We start from the raw sequence: 20,021 nt of genomic DNA on the forward strand, positions 1-20,021 counted from the left end.
TGGAAGTCACAAGGACAGAGCCAGACTCTTTGTAGCAGTGTCCAGCAACAGGACAAGGGGCCATGGGTACAAACTGAGACATAAGAGGTTTCAGTTGAATATGAGGAAGAACTTCTTTACTCTGAGGGTGACAGAGCCCTGGCCCAGGCTGCCCAGGGGGGCTGTGGAGTCTCCTTCTCTGGAGATATTCAAAGCCCGCCTGGATGAAGTCCTGTGTAACATGCTCTAGGAGAACCTGCTTGAGCAGGGGGGTTGGACTGGGTGATCTCCCGAGGTCCCTTCCAACCCTTGCAATTCTGTGATTCTGTCTTTGACTTTGGTTTCATTAGTTTCACAGTCCCACAGAGGATTTGTTACCCCTTTCAAAATACTTGTGCAGCTTGAGGTTGATGGAACACGGCCCAGTATTTAACAAACATTTCCTTTGTCCTAATTTTGTCCTACAATCTTCGGTCATTCCCATTTGCAATAGCAATGAACCTTTTTAGATAAAAAATGTCCATAAATGAAACTATTAATGACCTCAGAATTTATGTTTAGACTTTATTTTTATACTCTAGGAATATGGGAGAGCTGTTTAATGCAACTTATCTTAATACATCAAGAAAGCAAGTGACACTGAGTGCTCCTTGAACTGTTCATAAACTTCCCTCTTCGCTCAGATTACCAGTATCAATCACCATCTTTATTAACAGGTGTTTTAATTGCTTTATGGATTTTATTTTATTTACTCCTCTTTTACTTTTTGTTGCAGATAATGTTAAGAGTCCTCTTCATTGATTATTGGCAGCTGCTACATTCTGAGAAAACCTCTTTCAATTTAGCTTTCCGGATCCTTTGACTTCCCGCTCCAACAGCTTTATAACCTCCCCGGCAGCTTCATAAATGCACTGCAATGGTCACATGAACGCCTTGGGAGGGGAATCGGCACCTCTGCATTGCCTCATTCCTATGGCACTTTAGGAAGAGAGAACCAGGAAAGTGGCAAGTCCAACAGAAGTTGGGAGTCCTGCGAAAGATGAATCTAATCGTGAAGCTCCGCAGAAGTTTCAGAACGCTGGTCATTCTCCTGGCGACCTTCTGCTTGGCAAGTATCATCATTTCTGCCTATTACCTCTACACCGGCTCCAAGCAGGAAATGGCCCTCGTGGAAACCACTGGAGAAGCGGAGTGTGAAGACCTCAAGCTTCTACCATACAGGTCTGTGGAGCTGAAAACACCTAAGCCGATTGATCCATCCAAAACTGATCCCACTGTCCTCCTCTTCGTGGAAAGCCAGTACTCGCAGCTGGGGCAAGATATTATAGCCATCCTCGAGTCCAGCAGATTTCAGTACCACATGGTCATCATGCCAGCTAAGGGGGATATTCCCCCTCTCACAGACAATGGAAGAGGAAAATACACAATTGTTATATACGAGAATATTTTAAAGTATGTATCCATGGACTCGTGGAATAGAGAGCTTCTGGAAAAATACTGTGTGGAATACAGTGTTAGCATAATTGGTTTTCATAAAGCCAACGAGAACAGCTCCCCAAGTACAAAACTGAAGGGATTGCCATTACATCTTTACAATAACGTAGCCCTCAAAGACTGCGTGGTAAACCCTCAGTCTCCCCTGCTGCGCATTACCAAAGCGCCAAGGGTTGAGAAAGGTCCACTGCCTGGTGAAGACTGGACAGTTTTCCAGTTTAACCATTCCACCTATCAACCTGTGCTTTTAACTGAACTGCAGACCTCCAGACCGCCCCCCGCAGCACTGCCAAAGGCTGCTCTGTATGCGACTGTCATCCAAGACTTGGGGCTTCACGATGGGATTCAGAGAGTCCTTTTTGGAAACAACCTGACCTTCTGGTTGCACAAACTGATCTTCATTGATGCCATCTCTTTCCTGTCGGGGAAGAAGCTCATGCTGTCCCTGGACAGATACATTCTGGTTGACATAGATGACATCTTTGTTGGGAAGGAGGGAACGAGGATGAACATCAACGATGTGAAGGTAAGGCAAGAACTGGGGGATACCATCCCAGATATGTGTATGTGCGAATGGGTATTTAAAGAGAGGCAAAGCTTGAAAAAGCTGGCAAGTTCCATTTCCTAGGAAAGGCTGAAAGTGCGCAAGTGCGGCTAGCGGATACAGAAAACCGTTAACGGGAGAGTACCTTAAAAGTCTGTTTACCCACATACATGCAGAGATGCATTCATGTACGTGTATATACGTTGATACATAGAGATTGCCTCATACAGTAATGCATATAGTGAAGGTACCAGCTGCCTCTGGCTTATATAGGTTCTGTTCAAGGGCTTCACCCAGAGCACCTGGGCAAAGGAGACTTTATACCTCACATAACAGAGATCTTTCTTTGAACAAAAGGCCCTCTGTTTCTGGAGCAAGTTTGCTGCTGAGATACCTGAATTTTTAGATAGCAACACACGTTTTACACTGCATTAATTTGATTTTCCCTACGCACATACAGACGTACACCCATATGTGTCATATATATAATACCATTTATAGGCATTTTCTGTATTCTTTCTTGCACTAATTCTGAAAAGCAGACAGAACAATAGAAGATGGTTGCCTCTTTAAATCTCACATAACTATCACTCTATTTAAAAAGAACAAAAAGAGCAAAAGGAAAAAAAACCTGAAAAAGTTAGTAACATTTGACTTGCAAGAATTAGCAGGATAATTTTCATTAGCAGACTAGCAGATGAGCATTTAAAGTTACCAGGGACAGGACAGAAGCATAGCCTACGCTTCAGCAAATGACAAACTATCTGACATGGTGAAAAGCCCACAGACTGTACTTTGGGGGCTCTTTTGAACTTATTTTCATAGTCTGTAGTAACCAGGGATGCCGTTAGATTCGTTCGGAGTAATTTTCAAAGATGTGTGCAACTTGGAAAGAACAGACAGAACTCAATAGCATGACAGTTATTTCCTTGCAATTTTCCACATGTGGGAATCGTCATATTCAGAGATTAATTGTAGTTCCTAAGCATGCAACATCACATTCTCAAGCCTTTCTTCTAGAAGGGTGTTTTTTTTTTTTTCCTGTAAATATCCCAATGCTTTCATGAGCATTAAGCAAGTATTTTGTTTTTAAACACAGATTTCTACTTTGTTTCTTAATTCTTACTTCCACTTCTACAACTTCTATATTCACCTGCCTCCTCATCCAGATCATTGAGAGGGGCATCGAAATACCCAGGCAAAAGCAGTCATCTCATACAATTAAAACAATTTTGTACACCAGAACAGTTCGGGTAATTTTATTAACCAAACCAGGCATGTGAATGCTTATCAGGGCTGATTTCTAGCAGCAGGCACTCCAAGCGCCTGGTGTCTTGAGATCTGAGCACTGTGCACAAGCTCGGTGATCAAGTGCTCTCTCTCCGGAAATATATGGTAAAATGCTGAGAGAAAGGGCTTGTATACAAGAGGAAATTAACTGAAAAGGCAATTGTGGAACAAGTTTTTCAGCAATAGCTTTCCGCCTGCACAGTTTTGAGAGCGTCTTTTTCTGGTGTGGTTTGCTCCACTACAGAAGTCTGTTATTGTACATTGGTTAAAGAGCACTTGGAAATTCAAATCATGCTTTGGACTGGAATAATCTCATTCAGCAGAAAAAAACCCCTCCAAGTCACCTCCTTTCTTATCCAGCAATCGGCAGCATTACCAGGCAAACCTTTCCACCTGCACTTGGCAGAGCAGCCATGCTTCATTGCTCATTATAGGAGCCACGGCAGAAAAATCCAGATCCAGGGGCTTGAGCAGGAGCTGGATGGCAGAACCGTAGCTGTTAAAAGCATTCAACTTCATTTTTATATGCTGCACACATTTACCCATCTGAAAACCAAGCGGTCCACGCTGAGGAATGCCTTGAAAAAAAAAAAAAAAACCAAACAAGAGAAAGCATCTGCTAGGATTCAGACTTTTGCAAAAAAAATATTTATTTATTTTTAAACAGAGTGTGTGATGAGTCTTCTCTTTATGGATTATGTGTGAGTCAAGGTATGAAGGGAAGCTTTCATTCTTCCCCACGTTTCTTCCATGCTAAATTAGCAGCCCACTTCCATTGCAAAACCACCACTAGTGCCACTAAGGGGTTAAATCCCCTCTTCACTTCAGACAAGAAATCATGCCACAAACACCGACCATGGGGAGAAACCTTTGCAGGCACCGGCTCAGAACCAACCTTTCCATCAAGCACTCTTTCGGGGACAATAAAAAGTTTATCTCCCTTTTAGACAATGTTCACGTGCAAAGCCACTCTGCCGCTTGACCATCGTTGATATTCCGTCCTTGACATAGAATCATAGAACCGTTTAGGTTGGAAAAGACCTTTGAGATCATCAAGCCCAACCGTTAAACATCATGGGTTTCATTTCGAATCGGTTGCGTGGTACAAGTTTGCTCCTCAGGATATTTCACAAACGCTTGCAACACAAATCAGCCCAGTCGTATAGGCTGGACATTCCCAGAATACATTAACATTCAGGAGAGGATGCTGGCTAATGAACAGAACACTGAAATCAGAGCGTACTTTGGTTAGTTTACAGTAAAGGATAATTACCGCCAGTTAGAGAACAATCTCCCAAGTCACTTGGGGAGGGAGGCAATTAAGAACCCGTGGGCCTGCCTTCACCCCTTAAGACAGAGCAGCTTCTTTGCTCAAAAGGCAAAATAGCAAGGGGAAACAACGTTTAAGAGGCTGATATTTAAGGGATGTCAAAGCACTGCCGTGCATTTTGAAGCAGTGCCTGTGGCCAGCTGCTCAGAGGGCTGCGCTTTCGCAGCAGGTGGGAGGCTGTTTCTGACACTCGAAGGCACCGTGAGATTTCGGGGCAGGTTGTGCTTGTCCTGTAAGGGTACAATAAGGGTGGAATTGCAGATGGCTCTATGTTGTTCAAGAACGTGGCAGAATTAGGGTCATCTCCTTTCTTTCCTGACCTGTAAATTAGAGGTATATTTAGCAGCCCAGCCCACCCCCAAAAAAGCCCCCCATAACCAAAAACCACAACCAAGAAAACCCCACAGTCCTCACTTACAGTGTCATGCACCTCGAAACTCATTTCATCCTTTCCCCTGCAATGCAAGTTTAAAACATCAGCCTCGCCAACGTAAAAGAAAATATTTATTATTTATACAGCCCTTGCAAAAACAAAACGAAACAAGAGAACCATACAGAGCAGTGCTTGCGATGAAACAGTTTCTCAACACCCTACAACCCACTACATTATGCCACATCGCTACTGCTCCAATTCCTTCAGTTCTTAGTGCTTGTTACTGCAAACAGGGCAGCTTCCCCTTGCGGAGTTATACAGGCTCTCTGTTAGGCTCTCCTAAGGTGGCACAGACACCCGTGTCCCTTGGAAACGTCTTCATACACAGCAGATTCCCAGGTGGGTGCATGAAGACTGCAAAGGAACAGCTATGCACCTCCTCAGCCATACTAAAAATACAAATAACATCATTCTGCCCAACCTCTTCAGCATTTCCTTCCCGTGACCAAAGGTATAATAACTGCCAACCCAAAGGACACGCAACGAGAACCAAGCCCTCCGATAACAGTACTTGTCCGTAACAATAAAGAGAGAAGTAACGCTGTTCCTCTGTAATTACTTCCTGCAACTGAAATGTTTTTATCCCCTCGCAAAGCCATTTCTCAATTAGGTGCTGCGGGGATATATATAGTTTTATAAAGGGTGGCATCAGCTAGAGAAACAGAGATTAGAGAACGGAGTTATTATGGGCTCTGTTTACCACAAAAGATCTCCTAGTCCCTTGTATTATAGAAGTTGTGCAAGGTCATATCTGGCTAAGTAATTAAACAGGAACTCAGCAGAGCCACAGAAAGCTATTTTCCCAAGCTTTGCGGAGATCTATCTTGAGCCTAGTGAGCCTCTGCAAATGAATTTCTCCCTTTCCCTCCTGCCAATATATTATCTCACTGCTTGATTTCAGAAAGCAAAAGACTCGAGAATTCATCAGTTAATTTGCAGAATTACTGAATTCGTGTACTCGCAAATTATGTTGGTTCCCAGCCACACAACAAGCCCAGGATCACTGGCATCAGTGATTTTGCAGAAAAACCTAGAAACGCCTGGCTATGCCGTGTCTGGGATTGCCACACAGAAAGAATACAAAGCTTTTACCTTTCCTTTTAACTGAGCGCACACAGAGCTGCATTACCCAAAGAGGTAGTAAGAACTTGCTAAAGTCTTTCTTTTTTTTTTTTTTGTTGTTGCTATAGTATGAGTGAGTACAATATTTACTCACCCAGGAAGAGCTCAACACAGCAACCGGGGCTTTTTCAACACCTCTCACAGACACGCCTGTTACTGTTAACTCAAAAAAAACCAAAAAAAAACCCAAACCCAAACCTGTAAGATCACAATACAAGCTCTTACTCTTTAATAAATAAATAAATAAATAATTTTAAAAAGCATGAGCCTTTCACTTTCTCCTCCTCATAACTCTGGGACTTGCGCTGCTGCACAGCATCCCTTCTATAGCCTTCCTCCAGGTGGGCTCTCAGGAGCCACCTGCCTCCCTCGCTTCCCCACTCGCCCAGCTGGAGCTGATCATCAGAGAGAAATTGCTCATCCCTTTGCCATCATCTCACAAAGCCCCTTTCTCTAAAAGCTATGCTTGCCTTTTTTGTATTCCCTCTAATTGCCGCCGTAAGGACAGGACCATCCTTGGGCTTTCTGAGATACTACGAAACGATGGAGCAATGCTTGGGAACGTCCTCTGTGCTACTGTTGGCTGCAGTCCCTCCTTCTCCGTGCAGCACATCTGCATTCTCCCCTCTTCTCCCACTCTAAGCTTCCGTCCACTTACTTCAGTGGAAATGAGAATTACATTAGTCTCTGACACCTCCTCACCTCCACAAGTCTGCACTTTGTCTTTGACCTTCACCATCATTAAAATGCCTTGAACACTTAAAGGCTGTGATTTCTTGCTCATTTTAGTATTTTAAAGACACGAATTCATGTTGGAGTTGCATCGTTTCTGATAAATTTCAAATTAAAGAGCACTGACTCAGCAGGAGGGTGAGCTCAATAACCAAATCTCTCCAGCACATGCTTTTCATGATCTTTGCTGCAAGGACAAGTGCTTTCAGGTGGAATAATTAGGAATGCCTGGGCCACAGCACCAGGTATGGCAGAATGATAGGCAGTACGAAGCTGTGGGTGGGCACAGGGCAGGTCAGGCTCTCCGTGCTGGTGTGTGCAAACCCTCCTCCCTGTCCCTGCAAAGTCTAAATGCCCTTTGAAAGAAGGAATTTAATAAACTGTTGCAGACCAATGCTCATTCCCACTTCGGTTCTGCTGGGATGCCTTGCCTCCCATGCTGTTCAGAGGTGGTGGTGCAGACCCAAGCCAGGCATGTGGATGAGGAAACTATTTACTGATGGACAATAAGGCATTTCTGCAGCCCTTTGCAGAATTTGGCATCTAGTGTCACAGAATATGCCCAGCTTTCTGTAGAATTCAGAGTCAGGGAGCATTATAATGGATACCTGGATTTCTAACTCAGGTTTCTGAAGAGTTTTCTGGATACTCTTGTACCCTTCCTGTACTCACACACAACCGTAGGGAAGATTATGATGGAAGTTACAGCAGCCCAATACCTCAATTTGCGTCCAGTTAGGTCCACGTGTACTCAGTATCAGTCTCCAAAATCCCCAGTGCTTGAGCAAAATTCAAAACTCCTAATGCTTCAAATAGGAACTAGAAACAAATCTTTTTTTACTGTTCATTCGCCTGTGGCTTTTCCCTTCAGGATAAGCTGCAAACAGCAATTGCTTCCTTGACAATAACGTGAGATACAATAGTCATCCCTATAGCCTTTTTATAATAATAAACTCCTGCCAGTAACGTAACTGCACCGTTGGACAATACAGGGAGGAACTAAAACTAGAAGATGTATGAGCATGGGAAGCTAGAGGAGACAGCCAAGCATTAGTCATTATAGGCTGTGTTGCCCTCATGTCACCTTTTAAAGCACTCGAGAGTAGCAGTGAAGAACACAATGAAGCAAAATTCTGGAGTTCCCACTTTTGGATGGTCTTAAAGGCTTTAAAAATGAATTTAAAAAGCAAGAAAAATTTAATAATCAGGCAATCTTTTTAAAAATGGGAGTGCCTACGCTATTCTGCTTCAGCAGAGATGACAGTTCATTCAATATTTTCCTTGTTCGGGTCTCTCGAATCACCCAACTCTTTCTGCAATAATTTGAGTGTTGAATACTGCTCAAGTGCCTTGTCAAGATACATCACACAAAACGCTTTATCCTTTTTTTTGTTTCAATAAAGCCTGTTCTTTCATTCAGAATTTCAGTGCTGATGTAGTTAAAAAAAAAAAAAACCAAACCTTTGCCATCAGCAAAACATTTATGTTTCTCCTTGGTTGCCTGGTGGATTGACTGTCTATCCAAGTACCCTGCCTGAATTATAATAGATTTGGGGTTCTCTCATCTGCCAGGTTCCCCACTGAAGATAGGGTAGGTCTTGACAGTGGTTTAGACAGTCTTGCCAGAAAACAACTTCTGGTGACTCTGATTTGCTAGCTCTTTCATTTCATTAGTTTAGACAATTATGTTCTTTCTATGCATCCCACACATTAGAAGGGTACCACTATCGCATAGTCTAAGCAGGATTTTCCTGAATGTTTGAAAACTCACCTGGCGTTCTCCTGCCCCAGAGGACACACTGGTTTTTTGTCTGCAGGGTTACAAGGCTCCAAGCAGTGCAATTTGATATTGTTTGTACAAGCACCACAGAATCATCACAAATCTGAATGGGGTCTTTTTCCCCAAGAAAAACAGTTTAACTTTTCACAAAGCAAGCAAATGAATTAAAAAAACAGAGAAAACCCTTCCTTCATTCTTCCAGCTTTTTAACTAGCTGTAAGAACTCAATAGATCTTCATTTGAAAAAGACCATCAATTCTGAAATCTTAAGAAACAGAACGATATCTTTTAAAATATAGAAGGGCAGGGGGGTTTTAGTTATTGGTCTAATTCGGAAATATCACAGCCTGTGCTCGGCATCATTGTTTTGTCTACGCTTCTGCTGATTTCCTGGATTTCTACTGATTTCCTGAATACCTTCTCCAAAACAATTCTGAAGTCATATTTTATATCATACCAGAGTATCTTTCCAGGATGTGGTACTTTATTTAATTTAGCTTCATTTAATTGAATTTAAATAATTTTCATAACATTTAGGGAATCCGTAGGAGCCAAAAAACATGGCTGCTTTATATCAACCTCTCAAGAGGCCTACGTTCACCTGAGTTTTAAAACAAGGCATATTAGTTAAAAAGGAGCAATAACAATCGCTTCCTGTATAGCAAAATAACACTCTAAGAAATAATCTGATACCTTCCTAGAAAGACTAGCCAATGCAGACCTAAAGAGCAGCCATAATTATTGCCTTAAAAGCACTTGATGCAGCGATAAACACAGCACCATGAATGCCATATATAATGCAGTTACTTTAGTAGCAGTGTCACTTAAGTAACTTTAAATACGCCTTTGTCATCCAAATGTGAGCGGAAGAAACACTGCTTAGAGCAAAAGCTCAATTTAGTATCATTAGCATTATTCAAATGATTTGAAAATGGCACGGCTCAGAAAAAAGGGTGAATAGATATAAGGACGGACAAACAGATGACAGAGAGAGTCTCAAAGAGAAAAGATGACATTTGAAACTTAAAATATTTAGCAATAATTATCTAGGCATTTTCTGCCCACCTCTATCATAATGTAGTATGAAAACAAATCTTCATCTATGCCTGGTTTCAAATTCTTAAATAGATCTACCAATCTATCTATAACTATATGTGCATGCATTCACACAAATTAAATCATATGGTCTTCTTTGTCTCCTTCGGGAACATGGCCTTGAATTAATATTCTCACTTTCTAATATTATATGTCTCCACCTGTCTCCTTTCCACACAGGCAGAATAATGTAAGGGCTTTTAGGTAAAAGTTACCAAATTCCAGTTTACACAGGTGGCAGACCAAGAGTCTAGCTAGAGCAGGACCTCAGATGCCAGGCTTGGTGTCCCTCTGAAGTGCAAAATTACTTTCTAGTAGATGGACACTGTCTATTAATTATCGTTCCTGAAGGTAAACGTCACATGCCAGCATGTGGAACTTCCAAATGGGTAAACCGTAAGCAGATTACAATACCAGATAGTAGGATAACCTTCAAGCTAAACCTCCCTCTTCATTTCAGGAAAAAAAATGCCTTTGGTCAAAATCTAGGAGGTGACCATTGCTTCTAGGGAGCTGTGCATTCATCTGGGGGAAGATTCTTTCCCCAAAGGGCTGGACAATTTTCATAAGGGTTTCCTTTTCCTCTGGACGTGTACATATGAGTCCAAATACTTTTACAGAGACATAAGAACAAACGATCTGCTGCCTCCATCATTCAACATGAGTCATGCATAGGTTGGAACAGTTACAATGAGTCATATATTGCTTTCAGCAGAGCTTGTCGGAAAATAGTGCTTTGCATACAAACACATTGATTCATCCGGAGAAATTCTCTTCACAAGAAACTGTTTTATTTAGGAAATTTCATATGGTCTGTGTGCAGCTACTTTAATAAATAAACAAAAAATGAATGATTTCATTGAACATTTAAAATTGTGACAGTTTGATATAGTTATTTCACCTCTGAAGGGAATGTCTGTGCATCAGAGAGTTTCTTGGGGTTTTGTGCAATAAGCACACACACAAAGAATCAAATTTGATGAGAAAATCATCCTGCCTGTTATGTGTATGTCACCAGATAATATTCTGGTGGCTGGCCAAGCAAAAGAAGATAAAATCATGCAAAGCATTCAGGGTTTTCTGTGAAAGCACGAGCTGTAATAAAACATTATACGATGCGTTGTGGGTTTCTGTCAGATTCCGACTAGTTAGACCTGATGGTCAGGTTTTGGCCTATGACCATTGACATGGCAACTCTCCAACACTTTGTGGCAACAAAATTCAAGGCTTTCCAGCTTAAAACCAAGAGCACACCAACGGCAAGTGATGGGTAAATCCTTCATTATTTGCTAGTGTTTAATGGATCTCTTGGGAAGGTTGGGTGGGCACACCTATCGTAGCCGTAATGCCAGCTCCTGTGAACAGGTACACATGTGGGGGTCTTGGGCACCGAATGGCGTCAGTCGGCCTCTGGCTTTATACCAGGCCCCACGGCAATGCAGCATCACGAGGGCTTTCAAAGGACGATGGTAAGAAACTGCTGATGGTTGACTCTCCAGATGCCAGTCTCCCGAACGAGGCTAACATCTGGTTAGCACTGCACCAGCAGTACTGAATGCTGATCCATCCATCTGTATTGCCAGGTTCCAGTACACGTTATAGTTTCAGCTGGTTCTAGAGGTGGTTTTCTGCCATTGCCAAGATATATAGCAGGCTGAACCAGAAATAGGTGGGAGATAGCCTTGTCCTCCCTTACCATGGCCCATGCTACAAGCACATGCCAGCGCCAGCGTCCTAGGAGGAGAAGCAGCCTGTTCTCTGTGCTCAGAGAGCAGGGCAGTACTCGTAGCCATAACTATAAAGTGCTTTTTCAATTGCCTCAGTCGTTTCCATGCTAGGATTGCTTGAGAATATCTGTACCAAGACACACTATAATGCTGATGTTATTTGGGGGTAGCGGTTTGCAGCACTTACGAAACTTGACCTGTGCTCACATGAACTTACAAAATGGTGAAAATGCGGACACCATAGTGCTGGGAAGTTCCTGAAAAAAATCTTCCCCTTCCATAGACTGCCAGGGCCCCCTTGCTTAGGAGTTTTATGAGCTTACTTCATTTTTTTGCTGTGTGCTGCATGCCTACCTGGAAGTGCCTGCTGGGGGTTAGATGTTAGCACGTCTCAAACGCAACCCCCCGTGACTCCATTTGCAGCGATCACAGTTTGCAGCCCTGCTCCTTGGTACCCCCTCAAAGAGAGATTCTTGCTTCTTGCATGCACTTTTGCTGCCCGTACAGATTACTCATTCGCCAGGTCGGGAGAGCTCCCGTTTATTTACTCCCACACACACGCCAGCAGCAACAAGGTTCTCCAGTAAATCCCCCTCCTTCTTCATTGCCAGCCTATTCTCAGCTGGGTAGCGGGATGCCGACATCAGTTTTAGCTCACCCTTCATTTTCATTTCGTGGCCTTTAACGTCTTCTCTGTACATTTATTAGCACTGCCACGTACACGTCCCTTCTACAGCGCCTGCTCTGAATGCACAGTGGTACCCTTTCCAAGTGGCGTGCGTGGATGTCGCGTAGCTTTGTATCCAACCGTAATCATTTTCTGCAGGCAGCAAACCCAATTACTACATAAATACAGGAGGTGAGAGGAATAAAACTTTGCTCCTTATGGGCCAAATGCACAAGGCAATGTTTCTACAGAGATTTTCTTAGAGATAAGAAGCAAAAGTAATTCGAGGACTACTGCCCGTAGCGCTTCATCACCCACAGAGAGGAAGCCACACATTACATTTTTATTTTGATGGCAACCTTTTATTCTGGAAACATTGTCCTAGTAAAGTAATACTTCTCCTTACAACCACTATTCTGTCTGTGCCAGAATATGCAGTGGTCCTAAAATCAAGGTTTCTAACTGTTTATGAGATTCATCTGCATAGGACCTTACAGTATGCATGTCTTTTCTTTTATTAAAATCATATTTCTTTCACATTCTTGTTTTTACTATTGAATATGACCATAAAAAGCCCTCTCCGGTTCTATACTACTTACATAAAAATGATTTTTTTATTGCTATTAATTCATTTCTCAAATAAAAGTACAAAAGAATTTTTTGGTGTCACAGGCAATTATAATACTACAATATGAAACTATTCAGTGATTTAAACACATCATTTCACGTGGACAAAATTTCTAAATTTGTAATGGAAATATTAAATAGGATAAATTAGAATTTCAATAGTTACAGTATTTTATACAAAATATTTTCTAAAAGTTAAGACTTTTTATCAAGAAATGCCAGGCTGAAGACAAAACAAAACTTTTTTTTTAATCTTAATAAAATTCCATTTCCAAAATTAATAAGAAAATGAAAGGATAAGTCATTCATCATTTCCTGCAAACCAGTGTATTAGTAAAAATGCTCTGGAGCTTTCTGAACAGTTTTTGTTCATTAGGATTTGATTTATTGTAACGCATTGCATGTATTAAACTTTTCTGATTTAAAACTCCAGCATTTATCATTGATTAGCATAGCATACGATAAAAAGCTCTTATATTTTTAGTTGAGGTTGGCACAGAAATGCTGCTAAGACCTGGTGTCCTTCAAATCGGAGTTTCTTTAAGAGCGACTTTGCCTGTTTAGTCCCAAGTTTGTCTTACGTCCAAGTCCATAATGCTCGCAAGCGTTGTTCTGGGGTGGGTCAGTTGAAGCATATGCGGATACAGCTTGGGAAGAAAAGTAGTTTCAACAAGTTGAAATTCTTAAAGTTGAGTGAATCTCTTACTTTTTTCTTAATTTGGTTTTTATGAGACAGGGTTTCCTAAATCCTGGATTCCTTTTAAAAAAAATAATTCCTTTTTTGTTTAATTAGCAGTAAGATTTACAGCAAGCTAGGGAAGGTTGCAATAGCCTGTTCCGCTCTGAGGCCATTAAATTCCAGCGGTAAGGCCATTATCCCACCTCTGGCTCATTTTAGAAAAGCAGAACTAGTGACCGGCTATTTTAACTTTCACCTGAAAGAAACCGCTGCCCCCCCATCCCCAAACGTACTCCGTTAGCAAGCCAGCACCTCAGCGTTAATCTCTGATAAGATGTTTTCTCGAGGCAACAAAGCCACAGATGATTATTTTTCCCTCCCTTCAGGAGCACAAATTATAAATACCATTTACCAAGCCGTGGCAGTGGCTCTAAATAGCTGTAAACCTTAATCTTCCCTACGTTTTTTGTTCTTTCTTCATATTGCCAGCGCCCTTAATCTGCCATTCCCGTTTTCATCCGGGCAGCACCCAAACAGAAGTGGGAGCTACGGTGTGATACACGCTCAGCTTCTCCAGCACATGGCATCCCTGCTATTTTTAACACTTCTGATTGGAGAAGGCTGAATTAGTTATCTGAGTTTAATTTTTTTAATTGTTGTAGTCACTTAATTGGCATTTATTTAAAAAAAAAATCACAAAATAAATATATTATAACTAGTACTTACTTCCCAACACTTTCTGACCAAAGCATGCTGAAATTCAAACAATTAGAGATCAGGATTTTAGTTTTTTTCCCTTCCAACTTGTTTAGCCATTTATCCTTGGACTAGATGGGTGAAAAATCCTTCCAAAACAGCAAAGTGGCAAGGCAGGGGAAAATAAAGTTTATATTCTTGTTACTCAATCAACTTGGACTGCTCCAGTGAAACAGTTTCCCGTGGCAAAATGTTGATTTATTAAATGCAGAATGTTCCACTGGAATGTGATTTAAACAAAATCATATTCTGCCAGCTCGTCTGCTCGGGCAGGCTGAAGGAAAAGTGGGCAGTTTGAAGAACATTAAAAAAAAATTCCCAAAGATCATAATTAAATGTAGCTTTGGAATTGCTGATCTTCCAGAAATTAAAACATGCAAATAATTCTGCTGAGAGACTTTTTAAATACGAGAATAGCTCAGGAAATGGATATTTCAGGTTTTTTTACTGCCTTTTCATTTTACGTAAAAGGCAGAGTTACTAATGTAACCTTTACATTACATATTAAATCCAAAATATCAACATCTAAGCAATTTCTAAAAGTTGTCTCTATTATACTTGAACTGCCTCAGTTGAATCAGATTGAATCAGTGTCATGGGCTTCAGGGACCTATGTTTTTCACCCCCAAACATCAGACTTTCAAGTAAATGCTGTATAAAGAAAGTTTGAATTCACATTTTTGACAGCGTACCGTATTTGCTTGCCTTCCCCAAAACTCATGAAATGTTGCCTCTTAAATCTGTCGGTGATGCTTGAAAGCACAAGTGCTTTTTTGGTGGAGGTCCAATTGTTTTAACAGGGTGAATCTAAGTATAATTTTCCATTCCTGGGGTTTTAAACCCCTCAGAAGTCTGTAGGTCTGTACATTAGCCTGCTCATTAATAGCGTAGATACAAAGCCAAGATCAGGATCGCTTTACTTAATAGAAGTTTTGATATTGATTTCCATATCGAGGGGTTTTGGCCTCAAAAATATTCTCTGCGAGAGCAGCTCCGACCGTGATCTTGGGGCTTTGGAAAGGGGGGAGACCACGGCTGGCCGTCTCCAGGGTGCCGGGGTGCTCCCTCCACCCCCTCTCCTATAGCCATAGGCGCAGATATAACAGCTATAGGCAAAGGCAACAGGCTGGACACGCCACCCTGCCTGGTTTATTGCTGTGAATGTGCCAGGAGAAAAGGCAGGTGGGAATCCTAGATGGAAAATGGGCTGTAAGATGCCACAGGCAGCAGGTTGTAGGGGGGGGGAAAGCAGTGAGGTGAAGAACAGAACATGGGAGGGAGGCTCAAGGGATGAGGATCAAAGCGGATCCCAGATCAGGGCTATGCTCTCTCCATTTTCCAGTCATATTTAACCTCTAAGGGCTATAAAGACTGAAGACCTCCTTTGTAATAATATTTACTGTAGGTTTTTCAACAAATTAGCACAAATGTTTGGAAATTAATTGAATATATATGGATAAATAAACATTAATCTATATGTATCTATAATTAATAGAGACTAAATACTCTACAATCTTATTAATTTCAGAAATCTTTAATGGAGCTCCAGGCATAAGTGTGAACTGCTGAGGCTATGCTCTGCATGGTTAATAATAAGAATAATAATGCATTTCTTTTTAAAAAAAATTGGTTCAGCTGCAGAATGTGAATTCTTTAATAAAAAAGCTCTGCATGTGTCTTCCTAGTAACATATCCCAAGATTTATGTGCATCATAAACAAATATGTCTGCGGTATTATAAAGTGTAATTCCACTGTATTTGTTATTAGGAAAGGGAATAAGGTTTCCCATATGCTTTCACTATTATTTCTCCTGTAACTGGGAACATGGTGCCAGTACATTATCAGGAAATAACAGCTACCCATCACTGCTGTAAATATTGCAAGGTGGGTGTTACAGAGCAGCTCTGCGTTAAAGACCAGAGGGGATTCACTCTCAGCCTTCAGGCAGCAGATATGTTTCAAAGTGCAGCAACAAGAGGCGAAGCCTCAGACTCCTGACACCTTGCCATTTGTTTGCTTAATACAAGGAAACGTTTTGAGTTGACGATAACACGCATTGATTTCGGAACTTTAGGTTGGTGCCGAAGGGAGGCTTAGAAATTTCCAAAGATCAAGGTCTCGGCTGAGACTCAGATGTAAAATTACCTGTGCTCAACTTACGCTTTGTCTCTCCTTCCAAGATCTTGTGAAGGGTAAGAGGAAACTCCCTTCTCTTCCCTCCTGTGTTGATAGCTGATGCTACCGCAGACCGAGCCATAGGGGGAAAGAAACTGCCTTCAGAAAAGGGAGTTTATTACTCTCTCACCATTATTGTTAGGGTTTATGGTGGGGGACGTGGCCAACAAGCCCCTGTATGTTGCACTGGGCATTCTCCAAAGGCACCAAAAAGTCCGCCCATTGCCATGAGGGTACCACAGGGCAGCGTGGTGCTGGTTGAACACCCTTCGAGCGCTCGCCAGGCTAGACTAAAAGCACTTGGAACCGTTTAACTGACTAAATGCGTTGGGGGAAGATTTCTGGCTCAGGCATCTACTTTCATAAGTACTTATCCTTGCTTTCCTCTGTTGCTATATTGGCCAATATTCTGTGTTATGCCAGCGTAAGAGGACGAGCTTGTAAATGTGAAAAGCCACATTTCGTTGCAATATGTATAGACACAGGTATGTGCCTGTAGAGCTACATGTAGGCAAAAGGCTGGAAATAGCTCACTATAGGATAGCTAAAACCAGTCTTCTAATATTCTCCTGCCATTAAACTGATCAAAGCCAGCAGGACAGTTAAAACCAGTCTTCTAATATTCTCCTGCCATTAAACTGATCAAAGCCAGCTGATATTCATTATATAGAAATATTCTGGGTTTAGTAATTTCAGTGGCCATTGGTGGTGCTATAGACTCAGGGGGCAAAGGTTTGAGGCATGCTAAGCCCCAGCAGAGGAGAGAGGAGCCAAAGATGGGGGAATACAGAGCCTGCAGAAGAGCTTGAGGAATAAGGAAGATTTTCCACAATGGAAAAATACCACCTATCTTCCAGCTCTTTCTCATCTTACAGTTGCAAATTCTTTTCAGGATTTGAATGCACACCCTGTCAAACAATCCCATCTGGGTAGCAGAGCATTAGCCAAATAAAACCTATCAGAATAATCCGGTTATTTATGATTTTCAAACAGCTATTGCCATATAAAATTATGGCACTCCCCCACAGCTAGGAAAGTAATAGAACCTCTCACTTCAGAAATGAGTGGAAATTTAGTGTAACACCTGTAATTAAAAGGCTGATACTTTGCTGAACATCTTTTTCTTAGTCTAATGACCCTAAGTTACATGGATTCATACTTTACACTGCGAGAGCTATGCGGTTTTCCATGGGAATATTTAGAGAGAAAAAGTACTACCTATAATGACTAAGATCAAAAGCAGCTAGATTTAAAAGTTAACTGGCTCAGTAATGCCACTTTCTGCTTGCCACCAAAATGCATGTGAATGGCTTTGAAATAGGAATATTTTCTAAAGAAAAAAACAAAACAAACTTCCCCCCCCAACCTTTCTGTGCACCCTTTTTTTTTTTTTTCCCTAAGATAATACTATGCAAGCATTAAATGTGCTGGTGAGCTTAGCTTTCCTCACTGTTCCTAAGAGCTAGAAACTTATTCCCCATAAAAATTGACAGCTGGTGTCCTCATATATGTGAGAACAGAGAAAACCCAAAATTTCAACTGTTGTGAGACTTATAAAAGGATCACAAACATTAGAAACACTGATTTTTCACTGCATTATTATTCTCATCAGACATGATTACTCTTGGAAGAGATACCCTTCTTCTAGGATGTGGGCTGAATCTCCCCAAAAACTATGCCCTGTGGAAGGCACTATATACCATGGGAATGTGTTCCAATATGAATGATAAGCTGGGGAAAAGAATAAGAAATTTCAAAATGATGTTCCCATTCTCTTCCAAGCAGCCAAGAAAACATGCCGTAAAAGACATCAGTATACGCTCTCTGATTAAAAAAAAATGCTTGCTAGAAATGTTTACGCTCCCTTCCAAGTAAGTCACTCTGTGTACTTAGGGCATAGCACAGCATTCGCCCTGTGTCATTTAGAAAATCAGGGATGAGGAGCTTGAAGAGAGTGCAAGCCTACCTTTCTATCAGGAAACACTTTTCAGATGCACGATGCTTGGGGAAATTCAGTGCATTCCAGTACCAAAAAAGGTTGTTTGTCAGAAGCAGTTTTAGAAGCCCTGGGGATAAGTCATCCCTGTCAAGAATGATTTAGCAGTATCTAGAAAGGGATGAGCTCCATCAGACGGTAGGAAATTCACCCAAACCCAATTTTTCTCTCTGGTGGCGAAATTCCCTGCCAGACCTCCCACTGACGGGGCAAGGGAGCAGCTACTGTCCTTGCTCAGGGTCTTCTCCAGAGCCAGCCGGTCCCCTTCCCTACTCAGGGGGCTTGGGATGGGCTGGCTTGCCGTGAGCACCCACATGAGGTTAAGCTGGAAAGGCCAGAGGGGACCATCGGGATAATCTGGTGTGACATCCTAAATAACACAGGGCATAGAAATTCATCCAGCAATCTGGGCAGCCAGCTTCATCTGTCACAACCAGCAGGAGCCTGGATTTTTCTGCTGCCCCTGGATCTGCCTTGAGTTGTGGTGCCAGGTAGAAGGGCTCCCTCTCATCAGAAGTTTCCTTCCTAGGAAGTCACTGGAAGGGCTGAAAGACTTTTTTATACTCTTCAACAATTACATCATACCACTTGAATTTCTCAAGGGTGCAGGTTCGAGATTTTTTTCAAGTCTCTAATCCAGAGTGACCTGAAGATGGGCAGTACTTCAGTTTTGCTCTGCCTATACTTTTCCCACTTTTTGGAAAGGTGCGGTCATAATTTTTAACCATACATCTGTGACCTGAAGCATTTCCTCTGGCTCTTAGAGAGATTTGGTCTCAATTTTACCTAAAATTACTTAGTTTTATGAAAAAGTAACCTACTGGAACCTCTGAAATGGTTTATTTCAAATTTATCATCCTCTTTTGGTGATCTGGCTTGATTTTCTCGGAGAACATAGTGCTCTTTGATGTTTCTATTCAAGAGAATTGAGTAGAAACTTAACCATGGGCATTGCCATTTTGTCTTTGGATCTTGCGGCTTCCTTCTCTGGACAACTTTATATGCTGTCTTCAGGCTGGGAAGGATAATAAAGCAGTGGTAAGCAGGATGATTTTCTGGGTTGGAGGGATCTTGAACCCATCCTTGAGGACAAAACAGGTTTTATCTCCCTCCACTCCAAACTTGAAGGACGTGGAGATGGCAGAAGCAGTCTGACCTCCAGTAAAAGAGATGAGAGTGGTGTAAAGCAAGAACATTTGCCTTGTAATTCCCTTTTCATTTTACAGAAACTTCCAATTCCAGTTAACAAACACGATCAAAACACTGAAGTGAGCTCCCTAGATAGTGCAAGGCAGCGTCATGAAGAAGGAAGAAGGGTCAAAAAAGTTAAGCTCTGCTAGACAAGTATCAAACATCTCAAAAATATTAAAAAGCAACACTTAATCCTACTGATTTTTAAAGCACATCCTGACCCATCAAGATTCAAATTCCAGTTTTTGGAATAACTGATGAAACATGGATGATGAAAACATGGAAGTCTCCACAGCACCACCAGGGAAATAGGAATCACCAGGGTGATAGGAATTTCTTTTGTTTGAGAACAAAGAAAAATGTTGCACTGGCACAGATTTCTGTGAGCCTTCTCAATTTGAGG

At 41.7% G+C, this 20,021-nt stretch overlaps 1 protein-coding gene across 6 annotated transcripts in view; it reads left to right on the plus strand.

Annotated features, from left to right (window-relative positions):
• Positions 1 to 20,021, plus strand: part of LOC104131465 (N-deacetylase and N-sulfotransferase 4) — a 107,651-nt gene that overhangs the window by 18,633 nt on the left and 68,997 nt on the right. For all 6 annotated transcript variants that reach the window (XM_035900182.1, XM_009644628.2, XM_035900179.1 and 3 more), the window contains exon 2: positions 755 to 1,999. In XM_035900182.1, coding sequence (XP_035756075.1) covers positions 1,019 to 1,999 — 981 coding nt within the window. In that variant the 5' untranslated portion in view covers positions 755 to 1,018. The remainder of the gene's footprint in view (positions 1 to 754; positions 2,000 to 20,021) is intronic.

Source organism: Egretta garzetta, unplaced genomic scaffold (genome assembly GCF_000687185.1).
Source record: "Egretta garzetta isolate BGI_Z169 unplaced genomic scaffold, ASM68718v1 scaffold78, whole genome shotgun sequence".
Lineage (NCBI taxonomy): Eukaryota > Metazoa > Chordata > Aves > Pelecaniformes > Ardeidae > Egretta > Egretta garzetta.